Here is a 21,213-nt window from a genome sequence, read left to right as displayed (position 1 = left end):
GTCACACAGATATTATCACTGACGTCATCACTGTCATTAATATTCCCACTTATAACAACATGGATGTCGCTGATGTCATCAATGATGTCATCACAGATGTCACCAATGATGTCATGCTGATATTTTCACTGGTGATGTCATAATGTCACTGATATTGCCAATAATATCAGAGGGCACCAGGATGTCACTGATATCGTCACCAATAATATCAGAAGGCACCAGGATGTCACTGATATCAACACCAATAATATCAGAGGGCACCAGGATGTCACTGATATCGTCACCAATAATATCAGAGGGCACCAGGATGTCACTGATATCAACACCAATAATATCAGAGGGCACCAGGATGTCACTGATATCGTCACCAATAATATCAGAAGGCACCAGGATGTCACTGATATCGTCACCAATAATATCAGAGGGCACCAGGATGTCACTGATATCAACACCAATAATATCAGAGGGCACCAGGATGTCACTGATATCAACACCAATAATATCAGAGGGCACCAGGATGTCACTGATATCGCCACCAGTGATGCAGCACTGATATTCCGCCTGATGACGTAATTGATGTCACTGATACCGTCAATGAGGTCATCGTAGATGTCAGATATCGCCACCAATGATGTCATCACCGATGTCATGAATACGTCACTGAAATTGTCACCAAATGTCATATTGATACTGCCACTGATGTTGTGTATATCACTGATATCGCCGATATATTACCACTGATGATGTCATACTGACGTCATTGATATTGCCGCTGATATCATGGATGTCGCGATATCGCCACTAATCTTAGTGTTATCGTCAATGATGTCACCGATATCGTCACCATTTACGTCACACGGATGTCACCAAATGTCATATTGATACTGCCGCTGATGATGTTGTAGATATCACCGATAGCACCACTGATGATGTCATGGATGTCACCGATATCGCCACCGATGATGTCATTGATATTGCCGCTGATAACATCATGGATGTCGGGATATCGGCACTAGTCTTATGGTTATCGTAGATGTCAGATGTGGGATCTGAGCCGATGATGTCGTTGTGGCTTGTGCAGCCCTTTGAGACACTCGTGATTTAGGGCTATATAAGTAAACATTGATTGATTGATTGAATGATGTCATCGTAGATGTCACTGATATCGTCACCATTGACGTCACACTGATGTCACTGAAATTGTCACCAAACGTTATATTGATACTGCCGCTGATGATGGGGATCTCACTGATATCACCACTGATGATGTCATCGATATTACCACTGATGTCATACCGACGTCATTGATATTCTGGCTGATAACATCATGGATGTCGTGATATCGCCACTAATCTTACTGTCATTGTCATTGTCAATGATGTCATCGTAGATGTCACCGATATCGTCACCATTGACGCCACTGAAATTGTCACATTGATACTGCCGCTGATGATGTTGTGGATATCACCAATATCGCCACTGATGTCATGGATGTCACCGATATCGCCACCGATGATGTCATACTGACATCATTGATATCGCCGCTGATAATATCATGGATGTCGGGATGTCGCCACTAATCTTATGGTTATCGTCAATGATGTCATCGTAGATGTCACCGATATCGTCACCATTGACGTCACACTGATGTCACTGAAATTGTCACCAAACGTTATATTGATACTGCCGCTGATGATGGGGATATCACTGATATCACCAATGATGATGTCATGGATGTCACCGATATTACCACTGATGTCATACCGACGTCATTGATATTCTGGCTGATAACATCATGGATGTCGTGATATCGCCACTAATCTTACTGTCATTGTCAATGATGTCATCGTAGATGTCGCCGATATCGTCACCATTGACGTCACTGAAATTGTCACATTGATACTGCCGCTGATGATGTTGTGGATATCACCGATATCGCCACTGATGTCATGGATGTCACTGATATCGCCACCGATGATGTCATACTGACATCATTGATATCGCCGCTGATAATATCATGGATGTCGGGATGTCGCCACTAATCTTATGGTTATCGTCAATGATGTCATCGTAGATGTCACTGATATCGTCACCATTGACGTCACACTGAAATTGTCACCAAACGTTATATTGATACTGCCGCTGATGATGTTGTGGACATCACCGATATCGCCACTGATGATGTCATGGATGTCACCGATATCGCCACCGATGATCTCATACTGACGTCATTGATATTGTCGCTGATAACATCATGGATGTCGGGATATCGGCACTAGTCTTATGGTTATCGTAGATGTCAGATGTGGGATCTGAGCCGATGATGTCGTTGTGGCTTGTGCAGCCCTTTGAGACACTCGTGATTTAGGGCTATATAAGTAAACATTGATTGATTGATTGAATGATGTCATCGTAGATGTCACTGATATCGTCACCATTGACGTCACACTGATGTCACTGAAATTGTCACCAAACGTTATATTGATACTGCCGCTGATGATGGGGATCTCACTGATATCACCACTGATGATGTCATCGATATTACCTCTGATGTCATACCGACGTCATTGATATTCTGGCTGATAACATCATGGATGTCGTGATATCGCCACTAATCTTACTGTCATTGTCATTGTCAATGATGTCATCGTAGATGTCACCGATAACGTCACCATTGACGTCACTGAAATTGTCACATTGATACTGCCGCTGATGATGTTGCCGATATCACCGATATCGCCACTGATGTCATGGATGTCACCGATATCGCCACTGATGATGTCATACTGACATCATTGATATCGCCGCTGATAATATCATAGATGTCGGGATGTCGCCACTAATCTTATGGTTATCGTCAATGATGTCATCGTAGATGTCACTGATATCGTCACCATTGACGTCACACTGATGTCACTGAAATTGTCACCAAACGTTATATTGATACTGCCACGTCTGGTGTCATGAATATCACTGATATTACCAATGATGTCATACTGACGTCATTCATATTGCCGCTGATAACATCATGGATGTCGTGATACCGCCACTAATCTTACTGATATCATCAATGAGGTCATCGTAGATGTCACTGATATCTCCACTGGTAACGTCATGGATGTTGCTGATATCATCAATGAGGTCATCGTGGATGTCACTGATATCATCAGCAATGTCCCACTGGTAACACCACAGATGTCACTAGTTTTGGAAGTGCCGCGCGGGTGGACGAGCACGCCGTCGTACCGCATCACCCCTCCCCCCCCACACAGGCGGCCGCCATGTTGAGTCCAGCTCATACAAATACTACATGAAAGTACACAGCATGAAGTAGAAATCTACACACCAACACACGTAGTCTTAAAAAGAGTTCAGTCGCCACGGCAACACGTCCAAACACGTGGGCGTGTCACTGCAGGACGCACTTGTCCTTGTGGTCGTACTTCCTCCTCCTCATGGCGAGGCCGCGCTCCAGACGCTCGTCCTCCTCCAGCGCCCTGCACACACACACACACACACACACACACACACACACACACACACACACACACACACACACACACACACACACACACACACACACACACACACACACACACACTTGTGTTTGTTACTTTCTTGAGACCTCCGAAAAATGCCTACCTCTTTAGGACCAGCCTTTCTAGATATATAAAAATTTGTATTTACAACATTAATTATACATACTATGCAAATATAAAAAAAGGTAAGCTTTTAGTTATTTTATTTTTTTTGTAATCTTTTGTTTGCAATTGGTTTTTAATCTTCATTATTTACTTCAAGTTATTACAGTATGTCTCTATATACATATTTATTTATTTAAAAAAAAAAGAAAAATTGGCTAAAGGGGGAGCATTTAAATTTCTTACACACACTTGTTATTTCATATGTTGACCAGAGGGGGAGCACTTTTAAAACCGACAGTCAATTTGAAAAATAATTTTGATGGTTCACCACTAGGGGTGCAAATGAGATCTTAAAACTTTTGTACAAATTTGGCAATATTATAATAATAATAATCGGAATTTTACTTGGAAAAATGATGACAAAATTCATGTTACTCAAGAAATATCACCGTTTCACAAGAACAACAGGAAAAAAATGTCAATATTGTGATAAAAGTCGGATTTTCATATGACAAATGTCACCATTTTGCATTAAAAAGTAATCGTTTCACATAAAAAAAAAGGGATAATTTTACAAGAAAATATCGCAATATTACAGAAACAGAAAGAATATGAGAAATGGTTCCCAATTTTATAAGAAATTTTTTGTTATTGGTTTTTAATCTTCATTATTTACTTAAAGTTATTACAGTATGTCTCTATATACATATGTATTTATTTTTATTTAATTGTGGCCAAAGGGGGCGCATTTCAATTTCTTACACACACTTGTTATTTCATATGTTGACCAGAGGGAGAGCACTTTTAAAACCGACAGTCAATTTGAAAAATCACTTTGATAGATTTCACCACCAGGGGTGCAAATGAGATCTTTAAAACTTTAAATTTTTTGGCAATATTATAATAATAATCGGAATTTTACTTGGCAAAATGATGAAAAGTCACAATGTTACTCAAAAAATGTTACTATTTCACAAAAACAACGGAAAAAAATTGGCAAGATTGTGATAAAAGTTAGATTTTCATATCACAAATGTCTTTTTTTTTTGCATTAAAAAGTAATCGTTTCACATAAAAAAGTGATAATTTTACAAGAAAATATCGCAATATTACAGAAACAATATGAGAAATTGTTCCCAATTTTATAAGAAATTTTTTGTTACTGGTTTTAATCTTCATTATTTACTTAAAATGATTACAGTATGTCTCTATATACATATCTATTTTTATTTTTTTAATTAATTTTGACCAAAGGGGGCGCATTTCAATTTCTTACACACACTTGTTATTTCATATGTTGACCAGAGGGAGAGCACTTTTAAAAACCGACAGTCAATTTGAAAAATCATTTTGATAGATTTCACCACCAGGGGTGCAAATGAGATCTTTAAAACTTTTAAATTTTTGGCAATATTATAATAATAATCGGAATTTTACTTGGCAAAATGATGACAAAAGTCACAATGTTACTCAAAAAATGTCACTGTTTCACAAGAACAACGGGAAAAAATTGGTAATATTGTGATAAGTCAGATTTTCATATCACAAATGTCATTTTTTTGCATTAAAAAGTAATCGTTTCACATAAAAAAAAAGTGATCATTTTACGAGAAAATATCGCAATATTACAGAAACAATATGAGAAATTGTTCCCAATTTTATAAGAAATTTTTTGTTACTGGTTTTAATCTTCATTATTTACTTAAAATGATTACAGTATGTCTCTATATACATATCTATTTTTTTCTTTTTAATTAATTTTGACCAAAGGGGGTGCATTTGAATTTCTTACACACACTTGTTATTTCATATGTTGACCAGAGGGAGAGCACTTTTAAAACCGACAGTCAATTTGAAAAATCACTTTGATAGATTTCACCACCAGGGGTGCAAATGAGATCTTTAAAACTTTAAATTTTTTGGCAATATTATAATAATAATCGGAATTTTACTTGGCAAAATGATGACAAAAGTCACAATGTTACTCAAAAAATGTTACTATTTCACAAGAACAACGGAAAAAAAATTGGTAATATTGTGATAAAAGTCAGATTTTCATATGACAAATGTCACCATTTTGCATTAAAAAGTGATCGTTTCACATAAAAAAAAGTGATAATTTTACGAGAAAATATCGCAATATTACAGAAACAGAAAGAATATGAGAAATTGTTCCCAATTTTATAAGAAATGTTTTGTTTTTGTTTTTTAATCTTCATTATTTACTTAAAGTTATTACAGTATGTCTCTATATACATATGTATTTATTTTTATTTAATTGTGGCCAAAGGGGGCGCATTTCAATTTCTTACACACACTTGTTATTTCATATGTTGACCAGAGGGAGAGCACTTTTAAAACCGACAGTCAATTTGAAAAATCACTTTGATAGATTTCACCACCAGGGGTGCAAATGAGATCTTTAAAACTTTAAATTTTTTGGCAATATTATAATAATAATCGGAATTTTACTTGGCAAAATGATGACAAAAGTCACAATGTTACTCAAAAAATGTTACTATTTCACAAAAACAACGGAAAAAAATTGGCAAGATTGTGATAAAAGTTAGATTTTCATATCACAAATGTCTTTTTTTTTTTGCATTAAAAAGTAATCGTTTCACATAAAAAAAAGTGATAATTTTACGAGAAAATATCGCAATATTACAGAAACAGAAAGAATATGAGAAATTGTTCCCAATTTTATAAGAAATTTTGTTATTGGTTTTTAATCTTCATTATTTACTTAAAGTTATTACAGTATGTCTCTATATACATATGTATTTATGTATTTATTTTTATTTAATTGTGGCCAAAGGGGGCGCATTTCAATTTCTTACACACACTTGTTATTTCATATGTTGACCAGAGGGAGAGCACTTTTAAAAACAGACAGTCGATTTGAAAAATCATTTTGATAGATTTCACCACCACGGGTGCAAATGAGATCTTTAAGACTTTAAAATTTTTGGCAATATTATAATAATAATCGGAATTTTACTTGGCAAAATGATGACAAAAGTCATAATGTTACTCAAAAAATGTTACTATTTCACAAGAACAACGGAAAAAAATTGGTAATATTGTGATAAAAGTCAGATTTTCATATGACAAATGTCACCATTTTGCATTAAAAAGTGATCGTTTCACATAAAAAAAAGTGATAATTTTACGAGAAAATATCGCAATATTACAGAAACAGAAAGAATATGAGAAATTGTTCCCAATTTTATAAGAAATGTTTTGTTTTTGTTTTTTAATCTTCATTATTTACTTAAAATTATTACAGTATGTCTCTATATACAAATGTATTTATTTATTTATTTTTAATTAATTGTGGCCAAAGGGGCGCATTTCAATTTCTTACACACACTTGTTATTTCATATGTTGACCAGAGGGAGAGCACTTTTAAAAACAGACAGTCGATTTGAAAAATCATTTTGATAGATTTCACCACAAGGGGTGCAAATGAGATCTTTAAAACTTTCACATTTTTTGGCAATATTATAATAATAATCGGAATTTTACTTGGCAAAACGATGACACAAGTCACAATGTTACTCAAAAAATGTTACTATTTCACAAGACCAACGGAAAAAAATTGGTAATATTGTGATAAAAGTCAGATTTTCATATGACAAATGTCACCATTTTGCATTAAAAAGTAATCGTTTCACATAAAAAAAAAGTCATAATTTTACGAGAAAATATCGCAATATTACAGAAACAGAAAGAATATGATAAATTGTTCACAATTTTATAAGAAATGTTTTGTTATTGGTCTTTAATCTTCATTATTTACTTCAAGTTATTACAGTATGTCTCTATATACATATGTATTTATGTATTTATTTTTATTTAATTGTGGCCAAAGGGGGCGCATTTCAATTTCTTACACACACTTGTTATTTCATATGTTGACCAGAGGGTCAGCACTTTTAAAACCGACAGTCAATTTGAAAAATCACTTTGATAGATTTCACCACCACGGGTGCAAATGAGATCTTTAAAACTTAAATTTTTTTGGCAATATTATAATAATAATCTGAGTTTTACTTGGCAAAATTATGACAAAAGTCATAATGTTACTCAAAAAATGTCACTATTTCACAAAAACAACGGAAAAAAATTGGCAAGATTGTGATAAAAGTTAGATTTTCATATCACAAATGTCTTTTTTTTTTGCATTAAAAAGTAATCGTTTCACATTAAAAAAGTGATAATTTTACAAGAAAATACCGCAATATTACAGAAACAATATGAGAAATTGTTCCCAATTTTATAAGAAATTTTTTGTTACTGGTTTTAATCTTCATTATTTACTTAAAATGATTACAGTATGTCTCTATATACATATCTATTTTTATTTTTTTAATTAATTTTGACCAAAGGGGGTGCATTTCAATTTCTTACACACACTTGTTATTTCATATGTTGACCAGAGGGAGAGCACTTTTAAAACCGACAGTCAATTTGAAAAATAATTTTGACAGATTTCACCACTTGGGGTGCAAATGAGATCTTTAAAACTTTTTTAAAAATTTGGCAATATTATAATAATAATAATCGGAATTTTACTTGGCAAATTGATGACAAAAGTCACAATGTTACTCAAAAAATGTCACTGTTTCACAAGAACAACAGGAAAAAATTGGCAAGATTGTGATAAAAGTCAGATTTTCATATCACAAATGTCATTTTTTTTGCAATAAAAAGTAGTCGTTTCACATAAAAAAAGTGATCATTTTACGAGAAAATATCGCAATATTACAGAAACAATATGAGAAATTGTTCCCAATTTTATAAGAAATTTTTTGTTATTGGTTTTAATCTTCATTATTTACTTCAAATTATTACAGTATGTCTCTATATACATATCTATTTTATTCTTTTTAAATTAATTTTGACCAAAGGGGGCGCATTTCAATTTCTTACACACACTTGTTATTTCATATGTTGACCAGAGGGAGAGCACTTTTAAAACCGACAGTCAATTTGAAAAATCACTTTGATAGATTTCACCACCAGGGGTGCAAATGAGATCTTTAAAACTTTTAACATTTTTGGCAATATTATAATAATAATCGGAATTTTACTTGGCAAAATTATGACAAAAGTCACAATGTTACTCAAAAAATGTCACTGTTTCACAAGAACAACGGGAAAAAATTGGCAATATTGTGATAAAAGTCCGATTTTCATATCACAAATGTCATTTTTTTTGCATTAAAAAGTAATCGTTTCACATAAAAAAAGTGATCATTTTACGAGAAAATATCGCAATATTACAGAAACAATATAAGAAATTGTTCCCAATTGTATAAGAAATGTTTTGTTGTTGGTTTTAATTTTCATTATTTACTTAAAATTATTACAGTATGTCTCTATATACATATCTATTTTTTTATTTTTTTTATTAATTTTGACCAAAGGGGGCGCATTTCAATTTCTTACACACACTTGTTATTTCATATGTTGACCAGAGGGAGAGCACTTTTAAAACCGACGGTCAATTTGAAAAATTATTTTGATAGATTTCACCACCACGGGTGCAAATGAGATCTTTAAAACTTTAAAATTTTTGGCAATATTATAATAATAATCGGAGTTTTACTTGGCAAAATTATGACAAAAGTCATAATGTTACTCAAAAAATGTCACTATTTCACAAAAACAACGGAAAAAAATTGGCAAGATTGTGATAAAAGTTAGATTTTTTTTTTGCATTAAAAAGTAATCGTTTCACATAAAATTTTTTATAATTTTACAAGAAAATATCGCAATATTACAGAAACAATATGAGAAATTGTTCCCAATTTTATAAGACATTTTTTGTTACTGGTTTTAATCTTCATTATTTACTTAAAAGTATTACAGTATGTCTCTATATACATATCTATTTTTATTTTTTTAATTAATTTTGACCAAAGAGGGCGCATTTCAATTTCTTACACACACTTGTTATTTCATATGTTGACCAGAGGGAGAGCACTTTTAAAACAGACAGTCAATTTGAAAAATCATTTTGATAGATTACACCACCAGGGGTGCAAATGAGATCTTTAAAACTTTAACATTTTTGGCAATATTATAATAATAATCGGAATTTTACTTGGCAAAATTATGACAAAAGTCACAATGTTACTCAAAAAATGTCACTGTTTCACAAGAACAACGGGAAAAAATTGGCAATATTGTGATAAAAGTCAGATTTTCATATCACAAATGTCATTTTTTTTGCATTAAAAAGTAATCGTTTCACATAAAAAAAGTGATCATTTTACGAGAAAATATCGCAATATTACAGAAACAATATAAGAAATTGTTCCCAATTGTATAAGAAATGTTTTGTTGTTGGTTTTAATTTTCATTATTTACTTAAAATTATTACAGTATGTCTCTATATACATATCTATTTTTTTATTTTTTTATTAATTTTGACCAAAGGGGGCGCATTTCAATTTCTTACACACACTTGTTATTTCATATGTTGACCAGAGGGAGAGCACTTTTAAAAACCGACAGTCAATTTGAAAAATCATTTTGATAGATTTCACCACCAGGGATGCAAATGAGATCTTTAAAACTTTAAAATTTTTGGCAATATTATAATAATAATCGGAGTTTTACTTGGCAAAATTATGACAAAAGTCATAATGTTACTCAAAAAATGTCACTATTTCACAAAAACTACGGAAAAAAATTGGCAAGATTGTGATAAAAGTTAGATTTTCATATCACAAATGTCTTTTTTTTTTTGCATTAAAAAGTAATCGTTTCACATAAAAAAAGTGATAATTTTACAAGAAAATATCGCAATATTACAGAAACAATATGAGAAATTGTTCCCAATTTTATAAGAAATGTTTTGTTACTGGTTTTAATCTTCATTATTTACTTAAAATGATTACAGTATGTCTCTATATACATATCTATTTTTATTTTTTTAATTAATTTTGACCAAAGGGGGTGCATTTCAATTTCTTACACACACTTGTTATTTCATATGTTGGCCAGAGGGAGAGCACTTTTAAAAACAGACAGTCAATTTTAAAAATCATTTTGATAGATTTCACCACCACGGGTGCAAATGAGATCTTTAAAACTTTAATTTTTTTTGGCAATATTATAATAATAATCGGAATTTTACTTGGCAAAATGATGACAAAAGTCACAATGTTACTCAAAAAATGTCACTGTTTCACAAGAACACTGGGAAAAAATTGGCAATATTGTGATAAAAGTCAGATTTTCACATGACAAATGTCACCATTTTGCATTAAAAAGTAATCGTTTCACATAAAAAAAAGTGATAATTTTACGAGAAAATATCGCAATATTACAGAAACAGAAAGAATATGAGAAATTGTTCCCAATTTTATAAGAAATTTTTTGTTATTGGTTTTTAATCTTCATTATTTACTTAAAGTTATTACAGTATGTCTCTATATACATATGTATTTATTTTTATTTAATTGTGGCCAAAGGGGGCGCATTTCATTTTCTTACACACACTTGTTATTTCATATGTTGACCAGAGGGAGAGCACTTTTAAAACCGACAGTCAATTTGAAAAATCACTTTGATAGATTTCACCACCACGGGTGCAAATGAGATCTTTAAAACTTTAACATTTTTGGCAATATTATAATAATAATCGGAGTTTTACTTGGCAAAATTATGACAAAAGTCATAATGTTACTCAAAAAATGTCACTATTTCACAAAAACAACGGAAAAAAAATTGGCAAGATTGTGATAAAAGTTAGATTTTCATATCACAAATGTCTTTTTTTTTTTGCATTAAAAAGTAATCGTTTCACATAAAAAAAGTGATAATTTTACAAGAAAATATCGCAATATTACAGAAACAATATGAGAAATTGTTCCCAATTTTATAAGAAATTTTTTGTTACTGGTTTTAATCTTCATTATTTACTTAAAATGATTACAGTATGTCTCTATATACATATCTATTTTTATTTTTTTTATTAATTTTGACCAAAGGGGGCGCATTTCAATTTCTTACACACACTTGTTATTTCATATGTTGACCAGAGGGAGAGCACTTTTAAAGCCGACAGTCAATTTGAAAAATCACTGATAGATTTCACCACCACGGGTGCAAATGAGATCTTTAAAACTTAAAATTTTTTGGCAATATTATAATAATAATCGGAGTTTTACTCAAAATTATGACAAAAGTCATAATGTTACTCAAACAATGTCACTATTTCACAAAAACAACGGAAAAAAATTGGCAAGATTGTGATAAAAGTTAGATTTTCATATCACAAATGTCTTTTTTTTTTTGCATTAAAAAGTAATAGTTTCACATAAAAAAAGTGATAATTTTACAAGAAAATATCGCAATATTACAGAAACAATATGAGAAATTGTTCCCAATTTTATAAGAAATTTTTTGTTACTGGTTTTAATCTTCATTATTTACTTAAAATGATTACAGTATGTCTCTATATACATATCTATTTTTATTTTTTTAATTAATTTTGACCAAAGGGGACACATTTCAATTTCTTACACACATTTGTTATTTCATATGTTGACCAGAGGGAGAGCACTTTTAAAACCGACAGACAATTTGAAAAATCACTTTGATAGATTTCACCACCAGGGGTGCAAATGAGATCTTTAAAACTTTAAAATTTTTGGCAATATTATAATAATAATCGGAATTTTACTTGGCAAAATGATGACAAAAGTCACAATGTTACTCAAAAAATGTTACTATTTCACAAGAACAACGGAAAAAATTGGCAATATTGTGATAAAAGTTAGATTTTCATATCACAAATGTCTTTTTTTTTTTTGCATTAAAAAGTAATCGTTTCACATAAAAAAAGTGATAATTTTACAAGAAAATATCGCAATATTACAGAAACAATATGAGAAATTGTTCCCAATTTTATAAGAAATTTTTTGTTATTGGTTTTAATCTTCATTATTTACTTAAAATGATTACAGTATGTCTCTATATACATATCTATTTTTATTTTTTTAATTAATTTTGACCAAAGGGGGCGCATTTCAATTTCTTACACACACTTGTTATTTCATATGTTGACCAGAGGGAGAGCACTTTTAAAACCGACACTCAATTTGAAAAATCACTTTGATATATTTCACCACCAGGGGTGCAAATGAGATCTTTAAAACTTTAAAATTTTTGGCAATATTATAATAATAATCGGAATTTTACTTGGCAAAATGATGACAAAAGTCACAATGTTACTCAAAAAATGTCACTGTTTCACAAAAACAACGGAAAAAAATTGGCAAGATTGTGATAAAAGTTAGGTTTTCATATCACAAATGTCTTTTTTTTTTGCATTAAAAAGTAATCGTTTCACATAAAAAAAGTGATAATTTTACAAGAAAATATCGCGATATTACAGAAACAATATGAGAAATTGTTCCCAATTTTATAAGACATTTTTTGTTACTGGTTTTAATCTTCATTATTTACTTAAAATGATTACAGTATGTCTCTATATACATATCTATTTTTATTTTTTTAATTAATTTTGACCAAAGGGGGCACATTTCAATTTCTTGCACACACTTGTTATTTCATATGCTGACCAGAGGGAGAGCACTTTTAAAACCGACAGTCAATTTGAAAAATAATTTTGATAGTTCACCACTAGGGGTGCAAATTAGATCTTAAAACTTTTATAAAAATTTGGCAATATTATAATAATAATAATCGGAATTTTACTTGGCAAAATGATGACAAAAGTCATGTTACTCAAAAAATATCACTGTTTTACAAGAACAACAGGAAAAAATTGTCAATATTGTGATAAAAGTCGGATTTTCATATGACAAATGTCACCATTTTGCATTAAAAAGTAATCGTTTCACATAAAAAAAAAGTGATAATTTTACGAGAAAATATCGCAATATTACAGAAACAGAAAGAATATGAGAAATTGTTCCCAATTTTATAAAAAAAAAATTGTTACTGGTTTTAATCTTCATTATTTACTTAAAATGATTACAGTATGTCTCTATATTCATATCTATTTTTTTTTTTTTAATTAATTTTGACCAAAGGGGGCGCATTTCAATTTCTTACACATACTTGTTATTTCATATGTTGACCAGAGGGAGAGCACTTTTAAAACCGACAGTCAATTTGAAAAATCACTTTGATAGATGTCATCACCACGGGTGCAAATGAGATCTTTAAAACTTTAAAATTTTTGGCAATATTATAATAATAATTGGAATTTTACTTGGCAAAATGATGACAAAAGTCACAATGTTACTCAAAAAATGTTACTATTTCACAAGAACAACGGAAAAAAATTGGTAATATTGTGATAAAAGTCAGATTTTCACATGACAAATGTCACCATTTTGCATTAAAAAGTAATCATTTCGCATAAAAAAAAGTGATAATTTTACGAGAAAATATCGCAATATTACAGAAACAGAAAGAATATGAGAAATTGTTCCCAATTTTATAAGAAATTTTTTGTTATTGTTTTTTAATCTTCATTATTTACTTAAAGTTATTACAGTATGTCTCTATATACATATGTATTTATGTATTTATTTTTATTTAACTGTGGCCAAAGGGGGCGCATTTCAATTTCTTACACACACTTGTTGTTTCATATGTTGACCAGAGGGAGAGCACTTTTAAAACCGACAGTCAATTTGAAAAATCATTTTGATAGATTTCACCACCAGGGGTGCAAATGAGATCTTCAAAACTTTAACATTTTTGGCAATATTATAATAATAATCGGAATTTTACTTGGCAAAATGATGACAAAAGTCATAATGTTACTCAAAAAATGTCACTATTTCACAAAAACAACGGAAACAAATTGGCAAGATTGTGATAAAAGTTAGATTTTCATATCACAAATGTCTTTTTTTTTTGCATTAAAAAGTAATCGTTTCACATAAAAAAAGTGATCATTTTACGAGAAAATATCGCAATATTACAGAAACAATATGAGAAATTGTTCCCAATTTTATAAGAAATTTTTTGTTACTGGTTTTAATCTTCATTATTTACTTAAAATGATTACAGTATGTCTCTATATACATATCTATTTTATTTTTTTAATTAATTTTGACCAAAGGGGGCGCATTTCAATTTTTTACACACACTTGTTATTTCATATGTTGACCAGAGGGGGAGCACTTTTAAAACCGACAGTCAATTTGAAAAATCACTTTGATAGATTTCACCACCAGGGGTGCAAATGAGATCTTTAAAACTTAAAATTTTTTGGCAATATTATAATAATAATCGGAATTTTACTTGGCAAAATGATGACAAAAGTCACAATGTTACTCAAAAAATGTCACTATTTCACAAGAACAACGGAAACACGTTTTCCTTGTTTTATCATATATTGCTGCCTCAATGTTTACTTTTGTATGCACATTAAATCAATACAAAATCCTGACTATGGAGCAATGTTCACGGACTCTAGTATTTGGCTCTCTATTAGATGCAATGGTTTTCCGTATCGGGACCGGGATTTGGGTCCTAACTTGTTCACAGGTACTTTTCCTTGTTTTATCATATATTGCTGCCTCGATGTTTACTTTTGTATGCACATTAAATCAACACAAAATCCTGACTTTGGAGCTATGTTCACGGACTCTAGTATTTGGCTCTGTATTAGATGCAATGGTTTTCCGTATTGGGACCAGGATTTGGGTCCTAACTTGTTCACAGGTATTTTTCCTTGTTTTATCTTATATTGCTGCCTCAATGTTTACTTTTGTATGCACATTAAATCAACACAAAATCCTGACTTTGGAGCAATGTTCACGGACTCTAGTATTTGGCTCTGTATTAGATGCAATGGTTTTCCGTATCGGGACCAGGATTTGGGTCCTAACTTGTTCACAGGTACATTTCCTTGTTGATTTCCTTGTTTTATCATATATTGCTGCCTCGATGTTTACTTTTGTATGCACATTAAATCAACACAAAATGCTGACTTTGGAGCAATGTTCACGGACTCTAGTATTTGGCTCTCTATTAGATGCAATGGTTTTCTGTATCAGGCCCATGATTTGGGTCCGAACTTGTTCACAGGTACTTTTCCTTGTTTTATCATATATTGCTGCCTCAATGTTTACTTTTGTATGCACATTAAATCAACACAAAATCCTGACTTTGGAGCAATGTTCACGAACTCTAGTATTTGGCTCTGTATTAGATGCAATGGTTTACCGTATTGGGACCATGATTTGGGTCCGAACTTGTTCACAGGTATTTTTCCTTGTTTTATCATATATTGCTGCTTCAATGTTTACTTTTGTATGAACATTAAATCAACAAAAAAAATCCTGACTTTCGAGCAATGTTCACCAACACTAGTATTTGGCTCTCTATTAGATGCAATGGTTTTCCGTATCGGGACCGGGGTTTGGGTCCTAACTTGTTCACAGGTACTTTTCCTTGTTGATTTCCTTGTTTTATCATATATTGCTGCCTCGATGTTTACTTTTGTATGCACATTAAATCAACACAAAATCCTGACTTTGGAGCAATGTTCACGGACTCTAGTATTTGGCTCTGTATTAGATGCAATGGTTTTCCGTATTGGGACCAGGATTTGGGTCCTTAACTTGTTCACAGGTACTTTTCCTTGTTTTATCATATATTGCTGCCTCAATGTTTACTTTTGTATGAACATTAAATCAACAAAAAAAAAATTCTGACTTTGGAGCAATGTTCACAGACTCTAGTATTTGGCTCTCTATTAGATGCAATGGTTTTCCGTATCGGGACCATGATTTGGGTCCGAACTTGTTCACAGGTATTTTTCCTTGTTTTATCATATATTGCTGCTTCAATGTTTACTTTTGTATGCATATTAAATCAACACAAAATCCTGACTTTGGAGCAATGTTCACGGACTCTAGTATTTGGCTCTCTATTAGATGCAATGGTTTTCCGTATCGAGACCATGATTTGGGTCCTAACTTGTTCACAGGTACTTTTCCTTGTTTTATCATATATTGCTGCCTCAATGTTTACTTTTGTATGAACATTAAATCAACAAAAAAAATCCTGACTTTGGAGCAATGTTCACGGACTCTAGTATTTGGCTCTCTATTAGATGCAATGGTTTTCCGTATCGGGACCATGATTTGGGTCCTAACTTGTTCACAGGTACTTTTCCTTGTTTTATCATATATTGCTGCCTCGATGTTTACTTTTGTATGCACATTAAATCAACACAAAATGCTGACTTTGGAGCAATTATTCACGGACTCTAGTATTTGGCTCTCTATTAGATGCAATGGTTTTCTGTATCAGGCCCATGATTTGGGTCCGAACTTGTTCACAGGTACTTTTCCTTGTTTTATTATATATTGCTGCCTCAATGTTTACTTTTGTATGCACATTAAATCAACACAAAATCCTGACTTTGGAGCAATGTTCACGGACTCTAGTATTTGGCTCTGTATTAGATGCAATGGTTTTCCGTATTGGGACCATGATTTGGGTCCGAACTTGTTCACAGGTATTTTTCCTTGTTTTATCATATATTGCTGCTTCAATGTTTACTTTTGTATGAACATTAAATCAACAAAAAAAATCCTGACTTTCGAGCAATGTTCACCAACACTAGTATTTGGCTCTCTATTAGATGCAATGGTTTTCCGTATCGGGACCGGGATTTGGGTCCTAACTTGTTCACAGGTACTTTTCCTTGTTGATTTCCTTGTTTTATCATATATTGCTGCCTCGATGTTTACTTTTGTATGCACATTAAATCAACACAAAATCCTGACTTTGGAGCAATGTTCACGGACTCTAGTATTTGGCTCTCTATTAGATGCAATGGTTTTTCGTATCGGGACCGGGATTTGGGTCCTAACTTGTTCACAGGTACTTTTCCTTGTTTTATCATATATTGCTGCCTCAATGTTTACTTTTGTATGCACATTAAATCAACACAAAATCCTGACTTTGGAGCAATGTTTACGGACTCTAGTATTTGGCTCTCTATTAGATGCAATGGTTTTCCGTATCGGGACCATGATTTGGGTCCGAACGTGTTCACAGGTATTTTTCCTTGTTTTATCATATATTGCTGCCTCGATGTTTACTTTTGTATGCACATTAAATCAACACAAAATCCTGACTTTGGAGCAATGTTCACGGACTCTAGTATTTGGCTCTGTATTAGATGCAATGGTTTTCCGTATTGGGACCAGGATTTGGGTCCTAACTTGTTCACAGGTATTTTTCCTTGTTTTATCATATATTGCTGCTTCAATGTTTACTTTTGTATGAACATTAAATCAACAAAAAAAATCCTGACTTTGGAGCAATGTTCACCAACTCTAGTATTTGGCTCTCTATTAGATGCAATGGTTTTCCGTATCGGGACCGGGATTTGGGTCCTAACTTGTTCACAGGTACTTTTCCTTGTTGATTTCCTTGTTTTATCATATATTGCTGCCTCGATGTTTACTTTTGTATGCACAATAAATCAACACAAAATGCTGACTTTGGAGCAATGTTCACGGACTCTAGTATTTGGCTCCGTATTAGATGCAATGGTTTTCCGTATTGGGACAAGGATTTGGGTCCTAACTTGTTCACAGGTATTTTTCCTTGTTTTATCATATATTGCTGCTTCAATGTTTACTTTTGTATGAACATTAAATCAACAACAAAAATCCTGACTTTGGAGCAATGTTCACCAACACTAGTATTTGGCTCTCTATTAGATGCAATGGTTTTCCGTATCGGGACCGGGATTTGGGTCCTAACTTGTTCACAGGTACTTTTCCTTGTTGATTTCCTTGTTTTATCATATATTGCTGCCTTGATGTTTACTTTTGTATGCACATTAAATCAACACAAAATCCTGACTTTGGAGCAATGTTCGCGGACTCTAGTATTTGGCTCTGTATTAGATGCAATGGTTTTCCGTATTGGGACCATGATTTGGGTCCGAACTTGTTTACAGGTACTTTTCCTTGTTTTATCATATATTGCTGCCTCGATGTTTACTTTTGTATGCACATTAAATCAACACAAAATCCTGACTTTGGAGCAATGTTCACGGACTCTAGTATTTGGCTCTCTATTAGATGCAATGGTTTTCCATATCGGGACCGGGATTTGGGTCCTAACTTGTTCACAGGTACTTTTCCTTGTTTTATCATATATTGCTGCCTCAATGTTTACTTTTGTATGCACATTAAATCAACACAAAATCCTGACTTTGGAGCAATGTTCACGGACTCTAGTATTTGGCTCTGTATTAGATGCAATGGTTTTCTGTATTGGGACCAGGATTTGGGTCCTAACTTGTTCACAGGTATTTTTCCTTGTTTTATCATATATTGCTGCTTCAATGTTTACTTTTGTATGAACATTAAATCAACAAAAAAAATCCTGACTTTGGAGCAATGTTCACCAACACTAGTATTTGGCTCTCTATTAGATGCAATGGTTTTCCGTATCGGGACCGGGATTTGGGTCCTAACTTGTTCACAGGTACTTTTCCTTGTTGATTTCCTTGTTTTATCATATATTGCTGCCTCGATGTTTACTTTTGTATGCACATTAAATCATCACAAAATCCTGACTTTGGAGCAATGTTCACGGACTCTAGTATTTGGCTCTGTATTAGATGCAATGGTTTTCCGTATTGGGACCAGGATTTGGGTCCTAACTTGTTCACAGGTATTTTTCCTTGTTTTATCATATATTGCTGCTTCAATGTTTACTTTTGTATGAACATTAAATCAACAAAAAAAATCCTGACTTTGGAGCAATGTTCACCAACTCTAGTATTTGGCTCTCTATTAGATGCAATGGTTTTCCGTATCGGGACCGGGATTTGGGTCCTAACTTGTTCACAGGTACTTTTCCTTGTTGATTTCCTTGTTTTATCATATATTGCTGCCTCGATGTTTACTTTTGTATGCACATTAAATCAACACAAAATCCTGACTTTGGAGCAATGTTCACGGACTCTAGTATTTGGCTCTCTATTAGATGCAATGGTTTTTCGTATTGGGACCGGGATTTGGGTCCTAACTTGTTCACAGGTACTTTTCCTTGTTTTATCATATATTGCTGCCTCAATGTTTACTTTTGTATGCACATTAAATCAACACAAAATCCTGACTTTGGAGCAATGTTCACAGACTCTAGTATTTGGCTCTGTATTAGATGCAATGGTTTTCCGTATTGGGACCAGGATTTGGGTCCTAACTTGTTCACAGGTATTTTTCCTTGTTTTATCATATATTGCTGCCTCAATGTTTACTTTTGTATGAACATTAAATCAACAAAAAAAATCCTGACTTTGGAGCAATGTTCACCAACTCTAGTATTTGGCTCTCTATTAGATGCAATGGTTTTCCGTATCGGGACCGGGATTTGGGTCCTAACTTGTTCACGGGTACTTTTCCTTGTTGATTTCCTTGTTTTATCATATATTGCTGCCTCGATGTTTACTTTTGTATGCACATTAAATCAACACAAAATCCTGACTTTGGAGCAATGTTCACGGACTCTAGTATTTGGCTCTGTATTAGATGCAATGGTTTTCCGTATCGGGACCATGATTTGGGTCCGAAATTGTTCACAGGTACTTTTCCTTTTTGATTTCCTTGTTTTATCATATATTGCTGCCTCAATGTTTACTTTTGTATGCACATTAAATCAACACAAAATCCTGACTTTGGAGCAATGTTCACGGACTCTAGTATTTGGCTCTCTATTAGATGCAATGGTTTTTCGTATTGGGACCGGGATTTGGGTCCTAACTTGTTCACAGGTACTTTTCCTTGTTTTATCATATATTGCTGCCTCAATGTTTACTTTTGTATGAACATTAAATCAACAAAAAAAATCCTGACTTTGGAGCAATGTTCACCAACACTAGTATTTGGCTCTCTATTAGATGCAATGGTTTTCCGTATCGGGACCGGGATTTGGGTCCTAACTTGTTCACAGGTACTTTTCCTTGTTTTATCATATATTGCTGCCTCGATGTTTACTTTTGTATGCACATTAAATCAACACAAAATCCTGACTTTGGAGCAATGTTCACGGACTCTAGTATTTGGCTCTCTATTAGATGCAATGGTTTTTCGTATCGGGACCGTGATTTGGGTCCTAACTTGTTCACCGGTACTTTCCCTTGTTGATGTCCCAAGAAGGGTAGAAATACAACACACACACACACACGCTAAGACATTTGCCGTGTGTGTGTGTGTGTGTGTGTGGGATCACAGCTGGCCACACCCACCCTCGCTCCTTGGCGTCCATGTTTCTGATGACGTCATCGCGCTGGTTGACCAGAGACACCAGCTCCTGGAGGAGAAGCTGCTCACGCTCGTGATGAGCGCGCGACTTCTGCCAGTCTGCACACACACACACACGTACACACACCTACGTCACATGACCCATCACATGTGACATGAGTGCGGTCAGCTGACCTTCAATCGCCATCATGACTCGCAGCTCCCGAGTCAGCAGTTCAAACTTTCTCTCCAGGTCCTGTTCCTCCTGCCTGTCATCATCATCAACATC

General features: G+C 33.2%; 1 protein-coding gene across 1 annotated transcript in view; it reads right to left on the bottom strand.

Moving 5' to 3' along the window:
* The window catches only part of LOC133607878 (uncharacterized), a 73,220-nt gene that overhangs the window by 353 nt on the left and 51,654 nt on the right, over positions 1-21,213 (bottom strand). The window contains exons 23-25 of the mRNA XM_061962911.2: positions 21,120-21,193; positions 20,930-21,044; positions 1-3,497 (exon numbers count right to left, since the gene is read on the bottom strand). The exon at positions 1-3,497 is cut by the window's left edge and continues 353 nt beyond it. Coding sequence (XP_061818895.1) covers positions 3,410-3,497; positions 20,930-21,044; positions 21,120-21,193 — 277 coding nt within the window. The 3' untranslated portion in view covers positions 1-3,409. The remainder of the gene's footprint in view (positions 3,498-20,929; positions 21,045-21,119; positions 21,194-21,213) is intronic.

Source organism: Nerophis lumbriciformis, linkage group LG09 (genome assembly GCF_033978685.3).
Source record: "Nerophis lumbriciformis linkage group LG09, RoL_Nlum_v2.1, whole genome shotgun sequence".
In the NCBI taxonomy this organism is placed as follows: Eukaryota; Metazoa; Chordata; class Actinopteri; order Syngnathiformes; family Syngnathidae; genus Nerophis; species Nerophis lumbriciformis.
The sequence above is the reverse complement of the archived record's forward strand: the minus strand, read 5'-3'. Positions and strand labels throughout refer to the sequence as shown.